General features: G+C 44.4%; 1 protein-coding gene across 5 annotated transcripts in view; it reads right to left on the bottom strand.

Annotated features, from left to right (window-relative positions):
* The window catches only part of evi5b (ecotropic viral integration site 5b), a 46,841-nt gene extending 20,869 nt beyond the window's left edge, over positions 1-25,972 (bottom strand). Inside the window, exons 1-13 of one of the 5 annotated variants that reach the window (XM_077015076.1) lie at positions 25,842-25,972; positions 14,020-14,258; positions 7,859-8,048; positions 5,390-5,614; positions 3,971-4,045; positions 3,610-3,735; positions 3,032-3,175; positions 2,697-2,786; positions 2,182-2,279; positions 2,014-2,074; positions 1,822-1,875; positions 751-783; positions 21-170 (exon numbers count right to left, since the gene is read on the bottom strand). In XM_077015076.1, coding sequence (XP_076871191.1) covers positions 21-170; positions 751-783; positions 1,822-1,875; positions 2,014-2,074; positions 2,182-2,279; positions 2,697-2,786; positions 3,032-3,175; positions 3,610-3,735; positions 3,971-4,045; positions 5,390-5,614; positions 7,859-8,048; positions 14,020-14,258; positions 25,842-25,844 — 1,488 coding nt within the window. In that variant the 5' untranslated portion in view covers positions 25,845-25,972. Of the gene's footprint in view, positions 1-20; positions 171-750; positions 784-1,821; positions 1,876-2,013; positions 2,075-2,181; positions 2,280-2,696; positions 2,787-3,031; positions 3,176-3,609; positions 3,736-3,970; positions 4,046-5,389; positions 5,615-7,858; positions 8,049-14,019; positions 14,259-15,598; positions 16,552-24,792; positions 25,226-25,841 lie in introns of those variants that run through there. The other 4 variants (XM_077015077.1, XM_077015078.1, XM_077015079.1 and 1 more) reach the window with 4 other exon arrangements.
* Between the last annotated feature and the right edge of the window lie 375 nt (positions 25,973-26,347).

The raw sequence follows: 26,347 nt of genomic DNA, 5'->3' as shown, positions 1-26,347 counted from the left end.
GTCTGTGAACATTTCCTTACCGCAGGCGGCTGCTTCAGCTGGAGCTGCCTGATGGTGCTTTGGGCTTGTTCCAGCTGCGCACTGGCCTCTTCACACTGCTGTTTCACCGTGGCCAGCTCCCGCTTGACCAGGTAATTCTCTTCCGCCTCCTGTGCTCGCGTCACCTGACCCTGACGCAACCAATCACGCACAATAGTGGGCGGGATGAACCAAGTGGGCGGGGCGGGGCGGTGTGAAGGCAAACGATGCAGAGGGGGCAAGTAAACTAGAAGTGGATGTGCCAACATGCTGTTAACAGCTCTTATAGGGATAATATATCAGGTTAGATGATCACGGAGCTGATTTCACAGATTAGATTTTCTTTTATTGTTTGGTCTTGATTTCTAGGGGTGGGGTGGGGTGGGGGGGTAATTCCATCAATCACCAAGATCAACGGCCAGAGTTAAAATACTTTCCTTCAGAGCAGGGCTTATTTTGTTAATCAAATTCACTAAAAAGTGTAATTATCAAAGTAATTTCAAGCATGCACAGCAAGGAGAGCAATACAGCAGTATATGGAGGTGTTTAACCTAGACGTGTCTTTTGCTAGTTGATTGGGATGTTCTGGAATCTTGAATTTTCTCTGCTTCATTTTACATCATGAATTCTTCCAATGACTCCAAAACATTCAAATCACTCAACAGTTGCCCAAGTAAGTAGAAAACAGTCCGAAAGAAGACGGTCAGGGGGAGAGAAGAGTGAAGGTTATACCTGGATCAATCTATCTGCCAAGGAAGCACTTTCCTACAAACAGAAAATCCACAAAGGAAGGCACAGAGAGAGAGAGAAATCAAAGGACATTACAACACAGAAGTGTAAAACCAAAAAAAAAAAACAGTGATTTCTGACAGAAAACTGTTCTTTTTCCTCCCCAACTCCCCTAATGCCGTGTCAACATGTTTTCTTTTGTCTTATGGACATACTATAAGGAAATACAGAGGTTAGAAAAGCCCATGTAAATTTGCTGGAGAGAATCGGGGTAGAAAAAGACCAGAGCTGGAACCTGGATGTGACGACACAGGTGTGACAGCACAGCAGCAGTGATGAAGCAAAGCAGTGAATGCTACGGAGAAACTGCAGTGGAAGAGCAGAAAATGCCAGAAGCGATGGAGAGTCTGAACGTGGTCACGTGGTCGCCATGCTCGTTTACGACGTCTGGTTAGGTGTGGGGACATCAGTCATGGTTTTGGAGAGCACTAAAGGTTAACATGCATCTCATGCAGGAAGTTAGGGGGAGGGGCCAGAAGGGTATTTCCTTTTGTCTTGACGAACCAGTGCAAACAACTTGCGCCATTCACCGGGGCACAGCTGGAGTGTCCCATCATGCAACACTGCATGCCGCATTCACGGGTCGTGGCATGGAATGAAGGCCTGACACGACCGGCCAGGGTCTGCGTGCAGCCGTACAGTTAGTGTTATAAACCGGTGGAGCGTTGCCTGACTGGAACCATCATGCCTGACGGATGTGCACTGGTCTGAACTTTACTTACCTGTTTGAACAAACACAGCCAACATGCACGCTGTGCACGCCTACTGGTCAGTACTCGCGGCCCCGGTGGGTAAATATGTATTTGTTATTGCTCGTGCAGATGTACAGCCATGTTAGTACATGTGAGCGCTCTGTCTCTCTCTCTCTCTCTCTGAGCGATGGTGAGCAGAGAGACATGTCACGAAAAGGTCGGAGATGAAAGTCAGCGTAACGATGAGCTTGACTGGTGTGAAATGGTTTGACTGACAGCGCACGGCTCCTCCCCTTCTGTCGAATATGCAGCCAGCACTCACCTTCTCCAGGGTGTCGATCCTCTGTTTCAGCAGTCTGTTCTCTGTGCGCAGTCTCTGCAAAACAAGAGAGACCCAGCGATGACCTGCAGTCCCACCAAACATTCAGTTTCTACAAATCTGTGGTGATCCATAAAGGAAGCATATACACCACAGAAACACAGTACAAAAATGACAAAAATGCCAACATCTCACCTTTATCTCCACCTGTTCCTCCATCTCCTTAGTTTTTATGGTAGTGTATTCTTTCTCCAACCTGCAAATGTACAACATATAACACATTTACAGCTACTCTCGGAGAGATCAGATCGATCAATCAATCAATCAAATCCAGATCATGTCTTCTGGAGAGTGTATACGTACTTCTTCATCTTTTTGGCATTGTATTTCACTTGGTAAGCAACCTGGATAACTTTGTCGGGCCCACTGTCCAGCTGGTGAGGGATGACCTTCTGAAAATACTAAAAGACAACAGAAATGTGGAGAGTTCCAACTGTTCTACTCTCCGTCCTCTCAAATGACAAGCTAAATATACAATAAAGGGGAGACGTCACAGTGGAAAGGTGACATCCCCTTCTCTTAACTGCTCTGGATGGGGTAGAGGACACCATCAGTGCATTAATATTATTCACAGCCAAATCATCAAATTTGAAAGAACATCTCATTAATATTAAGCTCCTCTCCAGGTCAATTTAAAGCAGAGACAAAACAATACTGATTGAAAAGAGACACCATCAGAGGAAGCACCAACACACACACACACACACACAGACACACACACACACACACACACACACACACACACAACGGCTGGGTGAGCAACCATGTAGAACGATCTAGAAGGTGAGACAACAGAAACAAAAGTAAAACCTACAGACCTGTAACATGCCCTCCATGTCCAGCTGAATGAGTTCTGCCTGATTCATCTGAAGGATGGCCAGGCCTACACGGAAAACTATCTCCAGGCCCTATACAATTACACAAGCAAACGTTAATGAAGTATCTTCAATGACCGTGTTGAGCCAGCAGAGGGCAGTCATCGCTCGCATTCCAACACCCACTTCATACCAGCATACCAGCTAAAAGCAGCACGAATCCTTAGAAACAAGAATGGAAACATATGTCAACGCGAGTGTGAGCGCATAACACTCAGGGCAACCCGAGACGGCGGCCTCCGATAGAAGATGGTTGTTGGGACTCGCTGTCTTCTCACCTCGCACATGAAGATGTCAAAGATCCTTGTGGCAACAGGCAGGGGAAAGGAGGTGAGAAAGATGGTGAGAAACCAGGATGAGGCGTACATCGACGTGTGGAAACTCTGCGCCTGAAAGTGTATATGGAGCTCGGGCAGCTGCTCCTGGTGGAGACACAGACGTCCAAGAAGAGTGTCAAGACGAGGACACGGAGAGACATGCCTGTCTTTGTCAGGGCACCTCTCCCCAGGGTGTCTTCGCACAGTGGCATGTTTGTACCAACAGTACAAACAAATGCTAGACTACTACAAACATCAAATCCAGACCCATACATGCATGTCTTCACCACATTATCACCAAGAAAATGATCACCTAATACATTCATCAACCTTGCGTGTACCTCCTGCTCTTAAAATACATATATTTTAATACAGTTATTAATTGCTTGGGTGGAAAAACAGTATATTACTTTTAGATTTTACTTAAGATTTTAGATTTTACTTAAGATTTTAGATTTTACTTAAGACTGTACACATACACCCATATCATTGTTTCCCTTCATCAAATATTTTGTGTCACACACCCAGTCAGCACCCACCTGAATCATACACTCAAACTGGTACATGCAGAGACCCAGTTCAGCCATGCTGGGTTTGAACAGCTCTCTCAGACGATACTCCTGCATCAACTTCACAAACACACAGAACGCCTCCTCTTCTGGCATCTAACCGTACACAAACACACAGTGTCACCAACTCTGACAAACTAACATTTATTATTTAAACTTAAATATATCACAATACACAAATACTGTTAAGTATAGGTATTTGTATAAACATTGATCATTTTATCCAGACACTCATTACTCATGCTCATTACTTCACATGCAGAGACGTAAACCTTTATGTTTGGTTTAAACACGGAATAATGCCGATTTTGTTCGGTTTGATGGCGGTTACCTGCATGAGGAGCAGACCCACGATGAAGGCACTCCCTTGGCAGTAGCCCACCTCCCTGTCCACCAGTGAGTATGCCTGTGACAACAAGAAGTGGACCCTAATGAGTGGAGCCTAATGAGTGGACCCAAAGCAGTATGTAGGAACTGCCATCAAGCTGTTGTAGTTACAATTAGGGTTACAGCATAACGAGCTGCGCTGATGAGCTGCGTGTGTAATCCGGAATGTTCTGCTAATATTCTTACATCTACAGATGTTCTAAGGGCCTAACAACAGTCATTAAGTCTATAAATGTACTAATCATTTTTAGACACAAGACAGCTCAAAATAGTCACTGTCCAGGAGCCCTGCTGCGTGAGCACTTCAGGGACTGTGTTCGCGACGGTTTTCTACAACACATGGTGTCAGCTGAGTGTTCGGGGGCCTTAATGTGCATTTGCCCTGAATCAGCTGGATTCAAAAGGAAATGAACAGGAACTGGCTGAGATGCTGTCAGCAGGGATGAAGGTTTAATTCAACAACATCAATCCAAAGGTGATGGGAAGCTTCTGCACCCAGCAGGTCACGTAGGTCATTGTAACACTTTGGAAGTATGAATAGAGTCCCAAACAACATTATTAGTGACAAGGATCCTCAGTGAAATACATGAAAGGCCACAGAATCTTCGTGTCTAAGCATTTATTCCTGCCATGTACCACAGTGCCAAAAATCGCTGATCAGACCAATTTCTTTGTAGAGCAGCAGAATCCATTAGCAGAACTGTGCAGGGGTGAGAACACGGACCTGTGGACATGAGGCAACAGGAACTAGAGACCGTATCTTTTTCACCAGAACAGCACCGAGCGCTAAGCCTGTCTAATGAATACCTCTGTGAAACCAAAACACTCATCTTGTCGTTTTAGAGCCAAGATACAATTTCCAAAAACCTCACACCAATGCCTTCTTGACCAGAGGTGTTCTACATTTAAACGCCATTACTAAGCTGAGGTTTGCAACCAATTCCCAAAGGCTATTTGGAATACTTAACACTACATGTGCTACCATTACTACTCAAGGTCAGACTCAGGTGCTGTAGTCATGGGATCCCTTCAACATTTTCAACCAACTACATCTACATTCAGACATTTAACTGATGTTTTCATTAAAACAACGTCCTAGAGCTCCATTGCCCAACCACAAAGACAATGCCCTAACTGAGCTTAAGTTCCTTTCCAATAGCATTCACCAAAGGCATTAACCAGTGCTGAACCAATGACATCCCAAAAAATAGCCAACCCATCCAATCCTGCACGGCTTCCACTGGAAAGCAGAGTGGTCCGAGGTAGGGTGATATCAAGAGAATGAAAGATCCGGAGATCATACTTTCAAGAGCACGAGTTCAAAAGAGAGAACCTTCAAGAGTCGCTGTTCACGAGAGCGTACCTTCATGACGTTAAAGAGGACCTCCTGGCCCAGGCTGTCCTTCTCCTTGAAGAACTCGTGCTCGGGGTACGTGCGGGCGATGTCTCTGCGGATGAGCTTCTCGCAGGGCGACGTCATCTTCAGCAGCTCAGAGTACTGGTCCTTTATGGGCAGGTTCTGGGCATTGGACAACAGCTGCCATACTATTGCTCGGAAGTGATGCGGAATGCCCTTCCTGACGAGATCCTGCGCAGAGACAAGATCAGAGATGAAGAAAAACACCCTTGTTACAACTAGTGACAATGTATTCTGCAAAAGTTTGACTCTTTGAGAGTCAGTGTTTATGAGGATCAAATCTGTCTACCTACAAGTACACTTAATCCAAGGAAGATTTAGTTTACTTCACCCACAAAGTTTCTAACTTGATCAGAAATCTTTTTTTTTCCTTCTTCAAATACCCAACCCACAATTCCAATGGATTCTGCCTGCTGATATTTTCCAAAAGTACTTTAATATCGCGTGTGATAATGCAATCTTGCACTGCTAAAAATAGCCTGGTCAAAGCTGTTTCAAGCAGAGCCAGGAGTCCTTTAACTCAACACTGCCAAGAGCAACTCATTAGTCCTTCTCACAGCTGAAGACAAGGCCTTTAGTTCAGACCACTGGGGTCTACAGCAGGAGGAGGCCGAGGCTGAAGCCCACACATGGACACTCACTGGGAACATCCCTCAGCAAAGGAGGGAGTCAACACACGTGACCTTTTGCTCAAATAAGCACAGACGGAGGCTGCCGGACATAAGTACTTTGATTAAGCATACACAGACCGTGTCAACTTCGTCTCGTGTAGGTCCTAGGGTTGACATTGGCCTGACTCCTTCAGGTTCCTGGGTTAAAAACTGACTTTGAACTAATCGTCGAATTTGGAGGCAGGTTTATGCACAAATAATTATCAAATCAGCAAACTGATCACTCCAATGTCCATATAACATATATTCATATACATCCAATCATCACCTCCCCAGAATACTGAATCAGAGCAGATCTGACCAGCTTCGGCCTACACTGAATCACAGGCAGAAGTGTCGGGCAGCTTGGTTTAAAGCTATGGAAACCTGTGCACCAGCAGAGGTCTAACATCTCTCACCGCTGCAGAGTACGTCATCAGTGTGTTCCAGGCCCTGGCATGAAGCGCTAACCCACCCGGTCAGTGCCAACCTGAACTCTTGCCAACCTGGCTGTGTTCCACCATCCACTTTTAAACAAAAAGCACCCCGCAGAGTGAGCGGCACACCGCAGTGACAAGGGGAGTGTTGACGAAGCGGCAGACGCACGTTTCTCCTTCCTTGCCTTTCACTCTAGACACACTCCATCAGAGTACACACAACACTCAGAAGTGCACGTTCAGCATCTGCACAAGACACTGTAGTCGGCAGGAATGAAGTCGAACACATTAACTGGACTTCAAATCCTAAAATGTAATTACAGTGAGTCCCCGCTTAACGACGGGGTTAGAGACTGAAAAGTCCGTTGTGAAGCAGTTTTCGTCATTAAGCGTGACCCTAGATTTAGATACGCTTTGATCGTAAATATAGAAAAAAACTAACAAAGTTCTAGTGCGTGCTTACAGCATGAGAAAGAGCGATTGCGTTGTTGAGATGGGCTGCGGCGGAGGCTACACTGCCAGCTGCCTCAGCCCAGCTCATCATACACAACACTCCACAACACTCCGCTGGGCTGCAACTGCTCCTCCGCGCACTACACGAAATAAAAAGAAAGTCGGTCATAACTCCGATCCGTCGTTAACCTGACCTGTCATTAAGCACATGCCTCTCAGGCTAAACCACTCCCCCTGTTGCTAGTTGTCTGGACAGACGGTGCTATGACGACCAGCACAACACAAGAGGCATTAAGACGATGAAAGAAGAACCCTTGAGCACTGGGACAGTGTCTCTCGCTACCACGATGTACATCATCAGTGTGAAACAGCGATCCAGCCCTTGCACTAACCTACCCGGTTAGTGCAAACCTGAACTCTTGCCAACCTGACTGTGTTCCACCAACCCCCACATTCAGACAACCATCACCCCACAGCGCAGGGTGAGTGGCGCCCCACAGTGGAGCCTTGATGAACACTTTCTCTCAAGCTAAGACCCCTATGTCCCCTAGTCCTAGTTGTCTGGACAGGGTGCTAAGTCACCAGCAGAACACAAGCTTAGAGGCATTAACACGGAGGTACCTCTCTGCCCTTTCCTAGTGATAAAATTACATATATTACATATATTATCACAATATCTAATAAACTAATTTACATAAACGATTATTGCTACGCTCCTTTCTGAAGGTAGCCAAAGCAGCTGCAAGCACCATTTCCGCCATCCAAAATGGTCCCCTAGGTCCCGTGAGGCCCCAGCAGGTCCCGTGATGCCCCAGCAGGTCCCGTGAGGCCCCAGCAGGTCCCGTGAGGCCCCAGCAGGCCACCCGCTCAGTTACCTTCAGCTGCTTCTCCTTCTTCTTGCGCACCTCGTCCCACTCGTTGACGATGCGGCCCCACAGGATCCAGGAGTCCTCCTCCAGGTGGGACAGGTTGGACGAGGCGGAGGAGCTGGACACCAGGGACGAGCCGCTGTTCCGCCGGGAGCCATTCACCGATCGCAGAGACTTGCTGTCCGTCTCCAGCAGCCTCCATGGCAACGGAGGAGGAAGAAGAGGAAGAAGAGCGTTACGCCTTTCTTTAAAAGAGTGTGTGTTAAAAAGAAAACTGAGCATGCATCCATTTGCAGTTCTTTTTATTAATGAAATGATTCACATGATTACAAGGACTGAGCATTGGAAGTTCCTTGTTCCTTGAGCAGACACGTTTTAGCAGAAAAAGAAAACAGAGGGCGTGAAAAAATCTATACTTCCTTCCTTTGGCTAAATGTGTTTGTGGCATATTTAGCTACTGGCTTCACACATGAGCAAACATTAGAGGTGATTTTGCCTGCCTTTCCACAATCATGACCCCCTATTTTAAAGTCTCTTTGAATTAACTTGTTTCTAATCCAAACCCTTAGGTTCATCAGAATTTACATTCTTTCTTTAGAAAGTTGAGAGGTATTATAGATTTTTACAAACACAAATAATGTGGTCCTGCCTACAATAGACATTGAACACTTGCATATGAGAATCTGCATTTGAGAGTGCAGCACACACAGCTGGGTGCATGACCAAGTCTGCTGCAGTCTTAACTAGTCACATTACTGAGTCTGCTGGTACATTCTTGTGTATCCCAAGATGAATCTTCTACTCTCGCTCTCCAAGGGGCCCTTAAGGAACATTAACTTATGTAACGGACTGTCCCTTACAACCCTCAGCATAATATTTCAGCTCATTACACATCAAAGAGCGTTTCATCAGAGTACTGGTATCTGGGCTATTCCAGGCCCACGCTCCAGAGGAGCCGCCTGACATCATAGAAGTGATCTGGCTTACAAACAACCAGAACTGCAGGCAAAAGATCCAAGTCCAATCACCTTAAGCAGGCAATGCACCGAATACAGGACACATTACATTAAAGGTGTTTACGAAATATTAAAAACACCCACAAAAAAAAAGGGGCCGCGGGCGGGTGGGATTCCCGGGTCTTTCTCTGCCTGCCTCTGGGGGAATGCTGCCGCAACTTTCTACCCTTGCTGGTTTATCCTATGTTGCACTTACATAAACACACACTCACATACACATACATCCCAGTCATTTGTGCTATATGTCTTGGGTACACTTTCTGCTCTTCTTTGCAGTGGTCATTTGAGCTGGGGGTTTTTTTTTTTCCTCCTGCCCTTCTGTCTTTTCCCTTTGTATTTTCTCTCCCCCTCTTTTCTATATTCTGTCTTTTTACGGTCCACCTAACCCCAATTATTGTTATCACTACTGCACTCTATTATACAGAATTGTTATAATTTGATCTGTACATAAAAACAAAGTTGTCCTCCAAAGATGGGGGGATGGAAGTAGGCCACAAAAAAAAAAAACATCTGTATACAAACCCAGTTGGAACTGAAGATTAAACTCACAGCAAACATGTATGTAGATCATTCATTAGAAGGCAAAATGTCACCACTGGATACAGGCTACATAGGACACCCAGTCGGGGAGGGAGACTGACCCAGGATCATCCGACAGGGTTAGCACACACCCACCCACCCACACACACTGCGTTATGCATGCACACACTGCTTATGCATGCACACACTGCTTATGCATGCACACACTGCTTATGTATGCACATGCATGTGTGCACACACTGTGTACAATTGCAAACACACACCGTGCATGCACACAAGCACACGCACACACACACACACACACACACACACACACACACACACACACACACACACAGGCATGCATGCACACACTGCACACACCCCTACCTACCACACTCACGCACACCCATGGAAACCTGATCTTGGAAAAAAGCACAAAAGCCAGGCCTCTCGAGTCACAGCAGGTGACATCACGACTCTTCACTTTGTAGGAGGGTCCAATTACAGCTACATTTGGGCAACACACGGGCAGGAGGGGTGTAATTGGGTCAAAGGAGGTGTTACCACAGCGTGAATGCTGAATGCTTGTTACCACTTCCAGGGTATACTCCCTGGGATCATGGTGGCCTGAGGTATGGCAAAGACTTCAACTGTTAAGCCGGCTGAAATCTTCCAGATTTCAAATAGCTTAACAGAGGAAAGCTCTAATAACACTGAAGAAATACTGTGTAGAGCTGCCAAAAGTTTTTGATCTTATTAACTGAACATATCCTAAATTCATAATCCTATCTACAATATGTTCAAGTGAAAAATTACTTGAGGTTGAGAGGAAGGTAAAGACTCAAAAATCAAATGCAAAGAACAAAACTGTCCACCCATCTTACTCCAGATACTACTGTTGTATCCATGTCGTTTATCCATCTAAAGCAGTTTCATGGCTTGAACCTTAATGACCAAAAGCCCTACTGAGAAAAGCAAATCAAAAGGACCAAAGCTGCTGATCCATTTGCTAAAGTGAATATGAACGAACAACTAAACATTTTCAAAAGCTGTGTGCTCCATTGGCACAAAAAAAAAAAACAACTAAAATAAAAATTCATGAATTTAAACTGGCCAAGACCATAAATATGAGTCCTGAGGAGCACATCATTAAAGACAAATAAAAGTCAGTAGCAACATCATGTGGTGTCTAGCTTATCCTCTGAGGAGTAATGGACCCCATACTGACTGAAAGGGCTTCCAAAATAAAATTAAATAAAAGTTCAAATTATTGAATAACCTAGTTAATAAAAATTAAACCACTCAATATTTTCATTTAAAAATATTCACTTTTAATCTAATACTTCATTTCAGAGAGATCAATGTCGCTATTCTGCTAAAAGTCATACAATACTACCACACCAAAATGTTTGGGTTATTTCCAACCTTGGAAACGCTGAACACTGCATATGTTCATGCTTAAGCCCTGCTGTAATAAGTATTAGAACTTCAATAAAGAAACCAGCCTTCTGTGCAATCTGAGACTGTCGTGTAAAGATGATTCATTTCCTCTCTTCAGACCTGCCGGTTCTCGTGTGCTCTCTGGTCAGTGAACATTTGTGCTCCATCAAGAGGCTGGTACACTCGGGCTAGTGCTGGACTAGGCCAAAATGTGAACTGTCTGAAGGGTTCTCTGAGGACTGCTGCGTGAGACACCAACATAAATCAAGCTAATGACGCCATAGCTCTTAAAATATTACCATTCTTCTGTAGCTTTTTTTTTTTTTTGCAATAAAAATGTTATTTATTATTGTCCTTAGGATATAGGGTCTTGATACAAGTGGCTATGTTGATAAATCTAATTATTACTCACTATTTTATTTTCATGGTCACTGGGTTCTCCACAGGATTGGTTTGTGAAATGCCAGGAGTGTATAAAGCTCAGCTCTGTTCCCCTTGCCCCTCGTGGTGTTCCATCTCCCCACAGCGAAGGAGAAGTCCAGCACCCGTTCCCCTCCGCAGGGCCGCGGGGCCGTCAGGAGACGCCTCTGTACTCGTTAGTCTAACACCTCTGCTTTGTTATACCTTAACAAATGAGCATGTGTATTACAGCGCATCCAAGTTGTGTTAAACGTGACCTGGTTCCTCCTGCAATTACAGCTGCCTCTTTGCAAATGATTCACCACTGGTTAAACATAACTGGTGCAACTGGGGTTTTCACGCAGGACTCATGCAGGGCCCTGAGGAGCTTCAGACTCTAAATATCTAGACGCAAACAAACAGACATCCATTATCCCAACTCGCATGACTTCTATCTGACTGTCAGGAGAACGGAAGCACAAACAATACACAAACCTACATGTCTGAGGAACACTATAGGCTGTTTAGCATTGCTCATGCTAGCAGCTAGCGTCACGGCTGATCCCTCACCTCAGCCGTGTTGCTAAGAGGCGGAGGTTCTAGGCTACGTTAAACTGCTGTGAAGCTGTGAAGGTTCTCACCAGGTGAAGTTCATGCTGCCGTCTTTATTCCACATTCGGTGCCGAGTGAGTACGATGTGGACAGAGAGCCAGCTAATTCATCACACAGCGTGTTTATGTGAGTGAGAGGGGGTAGACAGAGGTGGAGATAGGGTACAGAGGTGGAGACTGATATACTCTCAAACACACTCTCTTACACACGCATACGCACACACACACACTCTGTTATCAACAAAGTGAAAAGACCTTCAACCTGTGTCCCAAAAGAGCAAAATGCCATGTGTGTGGTTGTGTGTGTGTGCTTGTGCAGTATCTGCACTCAAAAAATCCAAGCAGTCAGTACTTCTCAGATCTACCCAGATCTCTCTGGTTCTCCTCAGATCAGATCAGATCTCTCTGGCCAAAACGGAGATGAACACTACATACCTCTCTTAAATACATCACAATCCTGCCTGCATAATAAAAGCAGACATATGAATGACTAGGTCTAATGTTCAAGTACAAATGCCTACAGAATGTCTGCATGTCCAATGATAACAAGGCATCACATACTACATCCTATAAGCACCCCGCCCCCACACCCCAAGCACTGGGGCAGCACATGACGTGTGCCAGTAGTTTGCGCCCCGCGAGGCTCATTTGTTCACATGGTCCAGACATCGGATGTGGAAGGCAGACTTCCACTTCATCAACTTGTTTGCATGTTGCTAAGCAATCACAGCTGTGACCAACAGCCAGGTTCAAAGATGTCGAGGGAAAGCCCACGCCTGGGTGACTCATGCCGGACACCCCCACACCACCTCTACGGATCCTGACCACAACACCACACAACCCTGGACGTTACGGCCTACCTCTGATCAGGGACTCTGGTTGTTTGATGACTGGATTCAGGAATTTTTAGCAATGCATTTTTAACAAAGGTGTTGACGTGCTCTGATGCGTGTAGAATTCTGATGTTTTGATGGGAACAGGCCAAGTTAGAGACGGAAGAACAGCAGGTGTCAGGTCATTGGTGGCCATGAGCAGCCCGAGAGGTCAAAGGGCACGACACCTTAGCAGCACACCAATGAAATGCTTCCTGTCTCCGTGTTCTCATCACAAGAACAGTCCCATTAGAGGAGAGCTACGTTCCAGAAGATTGTCCTAAAGCCAAAACACACTATTCTACATTAACACTGCATTATGGGAAAAGGGACAGCAATGGAATGAATGAAAGTGAGTGCAACAGAGCCACAACTCAGCGCGATAACATCTATTCAAATAGCTACTAAAGTACCAGCACGGCTTGTGTGCCTGGTTAAACTACAATACAAGACACGTGTCGTGTCTTACGTCCAGGTGTCCTGTATTGTGTCCAGGTGTCCTGCATTTTTGCAGCTCGGCTCCGTTTACATTTTCCTACCTTTGAATGTTCAAAATAATGAATTATGTTTCTGACAGCCCCTACACACTCACTCCCACACACAGCCAACATTACACATCCTTCAGCTAGCCAGCCCTGTCACACGTCCTGGTTCCTTGAAAGGTCACTTGCACAGACGCCCATACACACCCACATACTGTGGGTTTCACACACAGTCTCCCTTTGCAGATGCATTTTCTCTAACTGCATACACCACACATATGATCTCTCAACTCCACCATGTCCATTTCCACGCCAAAACACTCAAAAAACAGCAATCCGAAGAGAAGTAAACAAATGCTTCTGTGAGCCTGTGCATTTTCCCATAATGCAATGTTAGAAACATCGATGAGGTCTGTGCTCTCCATCCTGAGAACAGCAACCCATCTCTCCACAGTCTCCAGTCTGCTGACACCATGTCACTGCGCTTATCATCAACGCTCAACACCTAGCACAACACACTCCAAATTTAGACCATGCTAATGGACGTACAGAAACAGCACATTTCCAACATGGGCGCGCGCACACACACACACACACACACACATCACCACTCTTACTGCCCATGTGCATGTTTATGACAGTAATGGTGGCATCACAAGTGCCATATCCTGTTAAAGGAACGATTATGAACTGCAATAAACTGAACTCACCAATGACCAAAGGCAGACAGTCACATTTAACCATGTGATGAAAGTTACTCAACCCCTCACCTGTCTAAATGACCAGTAAGAGGTCCAGTAAGAGAGCGAAGGAGGCGTGTCTCACCTGTTCTGCTCCTCGAGCTTGGCGAGCAGCTCCACGTCATCTGGACTCAGCTGGGCAGACGACGGCGTCGAGGGCGAAAGGCCAGGTGAGGTCAGCGAGACGGTGGACGAGCCCACGGTGGTGTGCAGCGAAGAGGGCGTGGCCACCTGGCTAGCCATCTGACTGACCGTGTGCGACACCGAGTTCTTCACCCATGAAAGAGTTGAACTCAGCTTACCCGCTACTTTCTCTGTCGCCACCTAGGGGAGGGATGAGACGATCAGCTCCAAGAGGCAATTTAAGCAAGCGAGGCACTGCGACTTCACATTATTCGTATGTAGTAAGCTCACTGGGATCGGCTGTAAAGTCAAAAAGAGCTCTGCTTGGGTCAGTCACTTTAATAAAGGTTACTCGCAGTGTTTTTTAAGTTCAGCCATCAGAGAGATGGTTCATATCCACATTAGGTTGATCATATGGTCTATGTCTTCAGATATCGCTGTGAATTCAGTCAAAGACGTACAAATCAGAGAACCCATTCCAGTATGTCATTTTACCCCCCTGAGCCGCGGCCGCAACCACCCAACGCCTTATGAGCGGCGTTCAGAGGCGGCGTGAGTCACAGGCTTCACGTGAACAGGTCTTTATCACGTGAATAATGAAGAGGTAATGAGATACCAAAGGAGTCTTTCGTCCACACAGCGGAAAGCAAACCTGACAATATTACTGTGGCTCAAAGAGATGGTTTCATACATTACGGGAAGTCTGTAAGAGACTATAGACTAACCACTCTGGGAGATGTTTGTCCCCCACCCACACAAACCCACCCTGCTCTGCCATCTACAGCTGGATGTGAAACCCCGGCTGAAAGTGCCACTCATTTAAATCCTAATCCGAGAGAGTACACACAAGCACTGTCACGAGGCAGGATACAGCCGATCGTTGAAGAGGAAGTGCCCTTGGTCTGCAAATGATTACTTCACTTCAGCACTCCAACGGACCCCACTCTCCCTTTCTTCAGGTGTGTGAACCCAACAACTGCAGGGCTCAAAGGGCCCTACATGCAGTCATGAGTGAAGTCGTTTGATCAAGAGTGTAGCGCTTACTGTTCTATATGATTAATCAGGTTACATACTACACACTTTCAACTACTCCTCACAAGACAGAAGACATGATGAGAAACCGATGACACGGTGTTCTGCAGTGCGTTTCTGCTCTACGAACACTTCTAGATTTTGCTGAATAAGGGATTCATAAGAAAATCAGGCTCCCCTAAGTCAACAGGAACTACAGCACAGCTGGGAAACAGACATGAAAAGAAGGCTGTTCAGGCCCGTGTGCGCAGACATCAGCATCTCTGAAGAACAGCGAGCATACAGTCAATGTACGAGAAGACAAGAACTCTTCACAGACTCTAGAAACTTCCACTGCTGACACACTGCAGAAACACCTCCATCAACAAAACATCTGGTGGTCTTTTGATGTGTCATTCAAGAAGTCTAATAACATATCTAATTATCCAAAATGGTATATGACAACGCACACGTGGACACCGTTTTCAGAAGAAAATGTGTGTTGTATTGTCCCAAAAATAACGACTTACCTGAAAAAAGATACGTCCTTTGGTAGAGCAATCTCAAAAACTAATCCCACCAACAGTTGTAAACGAAAAAAAAAACAATATTTAAGAAAAAAATAAACAAACAACAATTCGCTTTCCTGTAAACTGATCTCGGCTACAAATGTACAGTCTGGATTTTGGCAACGAAGCCCACAGAACATCTCCCTATCTTTGAAGGGAATTCGTTCACTGCTCCACAGGCGTTCAAGAGTCATCCGCTTGTCACAGTTCCTCCTGGGGTCAAAGTGCTCGAAGGCTGTCCGCAGCCATCCTGAAAGACACAGGTGCGCCTGCCGCCCTGCTGCGTGACGGCTGAAGGCTCACTGACGCTGGAATTCACCTGCGTGAAGAAGCCCCGTGTGACGGCAGCAGTGACTGGCGCGCCATGTCAGGAAGCCCAACGCAAGCGGTCGCGGTAACCTGCTCATTTGCATGAAGCATTTCTGCGAATCCCTGCGCAAGCTGACTCACATTTCCGGACTTTCTGACGGAGGCCACAACATATCACACGCCGGCTTTTGTGGTTTTTATATGCTAAGACAAAGAAAATTACGGTATTCCCCGTGCAAATCCCTAGAAAAACGACTGGTCTTTACGACCGGGAATTAGCTCTTCCTGAAAGTTACCGATGAAATGAGAGTGAGAGAGAGAAGTGACGATGGGTGACAGAAAGGAAGTTAAACCGAACAAAGTTCAGCTCAAAGGAGAAGAGAAGCAAAACAAGAATTACGACCAAGACAGAGCAAAAGAAAACAAGGCTGATCATGGCCACTCACAGTTCACTCAGACTCACAGTCCAGCTAAACTAAAACTAGACATCCCACTCCAACGCACAGGTTTAATGTTTACAGGCTGCACACCCAGACCCAACGGGCAGTCACGGACAGACCCAAACCAACGCCTCTCACCATGACTCCTCAAAAAACTAAAACAAAGAGCATTGATGCTCTTGGAGTGCCTAAAAAACATAAAAACAGATTATATATATAATGTTTCCTGAATTTATGTCTGTTGTGAATCAGGGACAACAAAGATGATATGCGCTCAACATATGGACAGCAATTCAGTAAACCTGGAGATGTTGACTTATTCAAGTCATGGCCAGTTTCTATTATCAGAAGTTTCTAAATACAGAAGTGAAGGCAGAAGTCCAGTTGTGTGCCAGGTTTTGGATCAGTGAGTTGGTAGACAGCAAAACCACATTTTTCAGTCACACAGCAACACACAGCAACACACGCACACGCCGCTCTATAATGCATTAGCGTGATTACCTACACAGGCATTCACAGCAAATATTGGGGCGCTAGGAGTTGGGCACTAAAGTAAAATGAAATGTAAATTAAAGTAAATACATGCATGCGGTGTACACGTTAAACTGCAGTACGCACGAGGCATTCAAACGCAACTCGAGCTTCCTGCAGCCTCAAAATGCTGGTGAGGAGGCAACTGAAACTGCAATGAAAAATGATAAATTTCCTCTTCCTGTACTCACTACATAAAGGAGACTGCCTTGCACTGCACTTCTCGGAATCTTAACTGAGACTCAGTTAGGAATACAATACAACACAGGATCGTTAGCCACAACGCGAAGGTCCACACTACGGACAGACAAGGACACCAAACACTCTCGGTCATGTGGAACCCAGAGGCTGCTGAGAAGTGGAACACTTCCTGTGGCCTGTACTTCTTGGTTTCCCACGGGGAGGCCCAACGGGTGAGAAAGGCCTGACAGACGGCTGCGGACTGTGTAATGAATTATCACCTTTGCCCTAACAATTGTTTTTACCTTGTATCCATGTGATAGCACTTCACTTTAAGCACTTTACTGCTTACAAAATCAGCAACAACTAAGGTTTCCACCAACAAAGTACTGGTGCCGGTTGCTGCAAACTAGCCAATCTTTAAGAGTGGACCCGTGTTTCTACGTTTGAGAAACCAATGATTACGAGTGTGAATATAGACGTCCTATTGTCCAGGAACTGAACACAGAATTGAACATAAACCACATGGAGGAACACACAAAATTTTGCTTATTTCCTTGAAGGCATACCTAACCATTCAGAAACGACTTCTTCAACATCTGTGCACAAACGGCTCATCAGAGACTAACATTGTGTGCAAGATAATCTGACATGATCGTGTGTAGTTGTGGCTATTAGCAAAGACAGTACAATCACAGAAAACTTAAATAAGTTGTTAAATATCTTTACAAGATGATGTCAGGACTCCAGTCGCCTGCGTCACAGGTCCGTTGGTTCCAGACCCGCAAGATTACGGAGCCAGAACTGCACCAGCACCGGCACCACGCCAGTGAAAAAGTGCTAACAGTGGCATCTACCTCTCTCAAAACAACAGCATCTTCCAAGTACACATGCTTGGAAAAGCAGTTTATTTTATTACATTCATGGATCTTAGCAGAACACAGGAAGTGATTTGTAGGGGTTGCCAGCTACTGCAGTCAAAATGAACCCAAAGGGCAAGTGGCATAAATGGGGAGGCAAGACCACAATTCATGGACGGAGAAGGATGGGGAGAGAGTGAGGGGGAGAAGCGGATGTGTTTTATTTCCCCTGGCCTCTGCTGGAGGCTGGGGTGGAGACCCGGCCAGGCAGCTGGGGTGGAGACCCGGCCAGGCAGCTGGGGTGGAGACCCGGCCAGACAGCTGGGGTGGAGGCAGTCATGCACATAGGAGCGCTGGCCAGGCGGAGGCCAGGAGCTTCAGTGCTAAGTTGTGTGATGCTGTTGCTGCTCCGTGTTTCCTGAGCTCTGCCGGGACACGACTGCGCAGAGCAATCAGAGGCTCTGCAATAAAGAGACCAGGCTGTTCGACAACTGAATACTAATGAACTGCCATGTCGCCAAACGACGGCTGTCTTTAAAGCTAGCCAATCAGAGCTCTGCAGGGACTCTCGAGCACCAGACCTACAGAGAAAAACAGGAAACACATGCTACAGTTGACCGTTGTTTTTACTAATACACCGTGAGCATGACACGCCCTCTCCGAATACAAGTGCACACTTATGTCACAACAGAAGGAATAAAATGTTAAAATCTGGATTCTGGCCTACATCTGGATCCAAGACAAAGGCTTAACTGACAGTTACAAAGACTTTAAAATGTTCAGTCTAGAACGATTTATATCTAATTAATTCCTTAAGTCGTGAAAATTGAAAATTCTATGGTGGATTTAGGAAGGAATTAGGTCACTGCTGACACAGGACGCACAGAGACATCAAAGGCTCAGTGAGGAATACTAGCATGGCAATCTTAAGCTAGAACAGCGTGGAAAACCCTGATTGGGTGGCGTTGCCGTAAAAACATGCCAGGTGTTGGGGCATTTCTTTCAGCTGTAGTGCTAACATGAAAGGCACGAGCCCAGCGGCTGCCTGCGCTCCTCACCCCGACCGACAGGGACTTCAGCTGTCCAAACAGTCCACAGAATCCACAGCATCCCACAGATGGACACACACTCAAGCCTGGATCACGACTTTCAAAGTATGATATAACAACAGTAAAAACATCATAAAACTGAGTTTGCGTATATACCGTATGTAAAAAATCCAAAAAAAAAAAACTGCACAGGATATCAGTGAGGGAGGACGTTTTAGCAATCTGACACTTAGCTAAATTAATCAATAGAATGCTAAGCTCATGTTACAGGGTAACTCTGCACCCTGAGACAGAGTGGAGTTTCGGTTTTGAAATGTATAACATGATTTTATCAGGTCTGACAACAATTATTTTAGAACTGCAAATAAACTTGTATATAAAAATGTTACCAAAAATGGTAATGTTACAAAAAAAAACAGCACAAAAAACAAATGAATGAAGCATTTATTGTATAATTATGGTGGTACTATGGACAAAATATTCTTATATTATGTTGCACACAAGATGTAGCAATAAGATGGCAATATCTTGAGACATCGATGTAAAGACATTGTTAAAGATCAGCCTTCATCAGTTTGACCCACATTCGTTGAATCCCTTTGTGTGTTCAGACGTGTCACAAACGTGTGAGACTGCTTCCAATCCTGTCAGTGCTCTACTGTGCAGCACAGCAGTGCCCGCAACTCCCAATCTCATCTGTCTATTGAAACCGGAAGTGCACAATAGTGGTGGTAGTGGTGGTGGTGCTGATGCTGTTTCTCCTACACGAAAACACCCAGGGATTGGACCACCTCACAAATTACTCCTCTAAGACATTCCTTAAAAGTTGGCATACAGAAAAAAATTGTACACGAAAAGGGTCTAAGAATGTGGTAGTTGACCGGCTCTCTAGATGTCAGATGTCCCTCTCTAGATGTCCCTATGTTCCTTGAGTCCACACTTGGGGAAGGGGTGTGTGTGTGTGTGTGTGTGTGTGTGTGGGGGGGGGGGGGGGGGGGGGGGGGGGGGGGGGGGGCGCCAGAATGCAGAATGGAAATTGAAATTGGAGCAGAAAAATATACTTGAGAGCGCTATATGCTCAAGACCTTACTCTTCCCTTATGGTTACTGGCCTCTACTTTATGTACTTGTATAGTTCTTTCACATTGAGCACCCGTGGTAGTGAAAGGCTGCTTCTTTGACTTTATTGTTTAATGGAGTAGGAAACATTTTTCTTTCTTTGCATGGGTTTAGTTTAGGTAAGCTACTTTATTTTGTAGGACAGGTTTTGTTAATTGCCTTTCCATTGGCCATTCTTGAAGACAATATGCTAGTTGCACATGTCATAGGTTTTCATATCTTCAACACACACATTTAAAGCTTTGATTTTGGGTCATTGTGCCTTATCCTCCTGTCCGTTTGTTCACCATTATTCTCACACACATTGTCCTGACTACCTGTCTAGACATGGCCATAACAGGTCAAATCCAGCACCCAAATGACACTCATTAATACCACCTACGATGCTCAGGATTCTCACAGAACACATGATTCATTTACATATTGGAGATCCTCTGCAATAAGAGTAGCCTAATTTTAGTCAAATCAGAATATTGCTGGATTATTACTTACAATTTCTATACATCTATAAGTATTCACCAATATATAATATATATATATATATATATATAATAGTATAAATATATTATTACAAACTCTACCCAAATGTAGATATGCCAAGATTTATTTGGTTTATAAAGTTTTTTTGAGCACCAGTTTTGTCTGAATATGCTACTGATGCACTAATCATGCGATCAGAAACCTCATCACTGGTGAAGAAAGCCTAGTAGGAGACATCGCTCTTTGGTCCAAGTGTCCTCCATGTGCGACGCGGGCTCTGGTTACCTGTTAGAACAAAAGACGACTGGCTGGTATCATCACAGGGAAACGAGGAGTCCAGCTGGTGGCAGGACATGGCACTGAACCGAAGGGCAGAACTGTACTAGGCAAAGAAGAAGACGCAGACTGCAGCTCCATGAACCTCCAACTTCACTCTCAGTTTCCATCTCAGTCCACACTGCTCAAAAGACAGAGGTTCTTCCACTTGTTCAATGCTCTCTGTTTCTATGCTGGATTAATCATACTCCAAAATGTTAGCATGCACAAGGAACGTAATAAGAACAGGGTCTCCTACAAGCGTCTTCCCAACAGAGGCCCAGATGGCCTGCTCCCCGATTGTGTGAGATTGGGCCTCTGATTTACAACTACGCTCTTTGTTATGGACTGACTGGGTTCACCACTACTGTGCAACCAGTGTTCTACAACAGTGTCTTCTGTCTGGTCTTGCTCCGCGTACAAGGGTCCGCCCTCGCAGGTGGCGGCTCGAGCAGAAAACTCAGTTGACTGCAAAGGGCTCGAATCCAGAGAGCAGTGATAACTTCTCCAGTCATTTGTTTAAGAGGGAGGCAGTGAGACTGCTGGAATACTAAATGAAGGAGCGCTGTGAATATAAAGCCGCTTCTAATGAAAGACCCAGCATACCCTCAGAAGAAAAGAGTCAAAAAAGTGAGACTAGCCAAGGCATTGACTGTGGAGCCAAGAATGCCAACAAGACTGTAACCAGCAGAGCTTTGCAAAACATATAAAATCTTACGCCATCCATGTTTAGTGAGATGCAACTAATGGAGAGTACTGAAATCAATATGGCACCAGTACCAGTGTGATCAGTATGTATTGGACTGAATCACAACATATTTCAGAATCTCATTCTGTGGCATGAAAAACAAAACAAGTTCACTACTTTTGCACTTACCCCAAACAGTTGACTGGGTAAGGCATATTTGGAGTTCAAATTTAGTTTCTTAGAAAAAAAGCTGCTAACAAACACTGGAAGTCAACAGTTATGATAATAACCTTTATCACCAAGTGACATGTACACAACACAATCTTCTCTCAACCTGCTCAAATGACAACAAGGTTGCTATCTATAGATGTGATGTTTTTATTCATACTGTGTCCTAAACACATCTACTAATCTGTGAAACCTTTATTAAGACCCGAGAGTGAATAAAGGTGGCTGAAAAATGTCTGGCCGTGTATTTATGACGATTGTTTGGGTTTGTGTTGACTTCCAGTGTTTAACAGCATTAGACGTTTGCAGCTAAAGAAACAAAAGTATAGACTCCAAACACGTGTGGGCCATTCCACATGCATTTTACACTTAAAAACAACAAAGAAACATGTATATCTGATATTTTCTATAGCAAATGGGTTTGGATCAGTAGGATGCTACTGCAGTATCAATTCATCAACCAATCAGCACACCGTAGCAAAATATCTAACATCCTAATCACAAAACCTATTTGTGGCCAAGTTGTCAAAACTACTTTAAATTTTTTGTTTTTAGCCGTTTAGCTTCATTCACCCTTAGACATTCTGGCATCTCTTCCCAGTGTCTCTAACAAGCTGAAAGATATTATAGATTGGCAACTCTCATCTTTAGAATTTCCTGGAATTACTGCATATCCATGTTTCCAATGCTAGCTAACATCACACATGCGCTGATGGCAGCAGGACCTACCGTTAAAGTAGTAGCTAGTACCTTAATGGCTAAACTTAAATGGTCTAAAGTTTGGGTGTTGTTCACTAAAAAGGGATTCCAATACTGGGGAGTGCAACAAATGTTTAAAGGGGCAGGTCATTTATACCGCCAAAAAGTAGGAAACAATGTTTATGGTTATTCCTATTCATCCCCCTCATGGATTCCATTTTAAAAATAGATTTAATACAGTAAACTTTAAGCATCCAGGCCACTAGGTGTCAGTGTAATGGATGTTTCATAACATTAATATTTCATTTCATAACATTATCTTTCAAAAAATTACTCATGGATCCTTTTAAAAACATTGCTTGTAAAAAGGAAAGACTTCAAACATAATGAAGCATCTGGTGACACAAGGGATACACCTTTTCAGTGTAGGTATCGCTTAAAAAAAAACACCCTCCATATGACAAAGATTTTTGTACATTTAATTATTGTACAAAATGTATCTGCTTATCTTGATTATTTCACGCATCACCCTGTGTACTAACTGGTTTGGAGGGAGAAGTTCATCTGCCTAACGGTTAGTAGATTGCTACATGGCACAAATCAATCTTCCATCACATTTCATTTTGACATAGCAATGAGGCATGCAAGAGAAATTGAACAGAGAGCAAAAACACACTCTTGCAATGCGAAACATGGCAGATGGAAAGAGATGGTAAGAAAATGTGTTACCAGGAGTGATAGAGGGAAAGTTATCACAAAGTGAACGAGAGAGAGAGAGACTGCAAGGTAGTCAGCAGAGAAAGCACGCGTGCACACGCACACAATGAAGTAGAGCTGTGAAAAAGGAGACATAGTGTCAAAGAGTCATGGAGAGCCAAGCACTGATTTGTTTGAGCCCTGTAAGACCAAACTAAAAGAACACTCCAAACAAGGATTTCTTAATGTATTGCAATAAATAACATTAGCCAACCAGCAAGATACCATTTTCATGTTTGGGCATCCTTGGTAACCAGTCAACTTTTCCTGGAAGTTGTAAAGCATCAAATAATTCATACCAAGTACTGCTGATACTTGAGAAGAGAAAGTGAGAAGAGTGGGCACATATCTATAAACAAGAGATTTGTTAGACAAACTGGTCACTTCCCATTTGAGATATCTTCAGCTGTGGAGTTTGCAGCCAGAAATATTTGACTGGACAAGTACAGACAAGCTCTTTCGTGAGTCGGTAACCTTAATATACATTTCTTTGAAGTTGTAAGTTCTTCGCCTTCAAATCCCAATTGTTTCATGATGTCTAGACATGAGACAACAGCTGAAAGTGGCACACTATACACCCGCACTTTTAAGATCTGCCACTCAACTCCTGATATACATCTATTGTTTCTCTGGTAGCCTGAACCAAAAAAATATTTCCAGTCAAAATACAAACCCTACTTACATACATTTTTTTTGCTTTGGCCACCGAAAGCTACACAGACTAGAAAACTTGAGGGATCTTGAGCCTAGAAGGTGAACGGACGAGCCGAACACTGAGGAGATCGGAGGAGGTCCAGTGTGATCACATCAGAGCTTAATGGGATAAAAGATCCAGTAGTGCGGGATGTAGGGTAAAGGTCAGACGTATAAACAAGGATCAACTACGAAGACATCATCATAAGATCTACTCTTCATCCCCCACCCCCCCTCATCCCGAAAGGCGAATGGTTCCGACATTTTGTATGCATGATCATTCGAGTCCAACAGAAGAACTTGTGTTGTTCGTTTGCATCAGTATCTCTGTTTGGAGTTAAACTTCTCTACACGTATCTACAGTGCTGGAGATGTGTACTTTACTACACGCAGATAACTTCGGAGACGTGGACGTGCAGCGAGGCGCAGTCCCGACCCGTAATGTTCGCCTGCGGCGCCTCCTTACAACCGCACGACGCCTGCAACGACACTGGGAACGAGTGGGGCAGCTGGGGTAGATATGGGGTAGTTATCCTAGCTGCTAGCAAACCACTGAGACACTGCGGGGGTTGTTCCGAACTAAACTAAGCTGTCAGCACATATAACGTTGTGGTGAATGGTGGTTAACTAACGCGAACGGGCAAAATTATGCAACCAGTTTAAAGAGCTTCGTGGGCAAGTTTAAAAACAACTACCCACAACCTACAAGGCACGGGTGTCTAATTTACCCTCGGAACCACAACAGCAGAAACGCCGCTGGCTGCTCAACAGCTAACTGTGATATAAAACACCGAGTCGAGCAGTTTTACCTTGGAAGCTTTTTCAGTCCCGGGATTTAGTTAAATGTTAACTTTCCATGCGACGAAGTACAGTTGCATTGTCTTTCCTAATAGGTCTTGCGGGATACACAATCCACACAACGCCAATGGACGATTTTTACACTGGGCAGGATTTCAACAAGCGCCACGGTCCAATCCATCGAGTTCAAGCAAGCTTGCTAGCCAGTAACACTCAGTACACAGCAGACTGCAGCTCCGGCCTCTAGTGCCCACTAATGGGCCATGCCGACGTCAATCCACCGGAGCAAACGGAGCATGCGTGCCGCTTACTCGTTCCCGAGAAATGCTGCCATCTGCGGTACATGCCACGTTAATCCCGTTTAAGGACTCTAAAAAGAAGGTGCGGGACCCTACATTCACAGTTCAGAAGTCAGGACGTCTGTGATCTGTCCTTTGCTTTATCGCTTTGTCGCACCTCGACCGAGGCCTGGAACGAACTCACTCACTCACGTTTGAGAGGCTGCGCGACAGCTGCATTGATGACACTGATTACATGAGGTGGTTTACTTTAAGTACACGACAAGGAACTTAACAATAAATGACAATACCAGTGTGCTTCCTGTATTCTATAAGCCACCTGGGCATCTGGGAAATATAGCTAACTATAGAAGAGATATATACCTTATATAAATATGAACTTATATAGAGGAGATATAAGGCTTTAACAAAGTTTGGTTGTTGTTTCTCTTGTTTATCCAACTCACTTAACTGTATATTGAATAATAGTTGTACTTATACCCCCACCTCTCAATGGAATAAGGCAATTATGTAATGTTAAAGCAATTCATTACATGGCGAGGTCATAATACTACACTTTATAAATAATAACTAGAAATCTGTCAAATAAATAAATGAAATGTATTAGACGTCACTGTGTGACAATGTTTGAGGTAAATCATGATACTCTTTATCCCAGCAATAACTCTGAATCCAGGCTCCTTTTATCAAGTTCCTGATTTAAGAATATCTTAATTCACAATTTTTAAGGCTAAGTTCTAATAAACAAATGATTAACTTACCATTAGATGGGGAGCACTCCTTCATACATATATGATACTTTTAGTTCAACTGACTTTCTTCTAAGTATGTTTAACGATTAAACTGAAGGTTGCGCTTATGGCGACACAGACAACCAACAATTCAGGTTTTTCATGGAAGTGCTGACGTTAACTTTACAACTGCAGCGTCAAGCACACCCTCCTTTTCTCACAAAGAATCAGTGACGCAGTGTGACTGAGACTCACTTTTCATGGTTGCTATTTCAAGCTTAGATACTACTGAAGAGGAAGTTACTTTCCTGTGAAAGAATGGAATAGAATAGAATAATTAGTAGAATTGCTCTTGATAATTTAATATTGTCAATATATTATTAGATATTTTCAGGTATGACCCTACACACGTAAGGTGTAGTCTGTAACTGCAGAGTAAAAAAAAATAATCTGACAGCTTTTAAAGCAGTGGAAAGACTTCTGCTGTTATGTCCCCTGCAACTTATTACCAAATACAAAAACAGTGAATAATCAGA

The sequence above is a fragment of the Brachyhypopomus gauderio genome, chromosome 8 (genome assembly GCF_052324685.1).
Source record: "Brachyhypopomus gauderio isolate BG-103 chromosome 8, BGAUD_0.2, whole genome shotgun sequence".
NCBI lineage: Eukaryota > Metazoa > Chordata > Actinopteri > Gymnotiformes > Hypopomidae > Brachyhypopomus > Brachyhypopomus gauderio.
The sequence above is the reverse complement of the archived record's forward strand: the minus strand, read 5'-3'. Positions and strand labels throughout refer to the sequence as shown.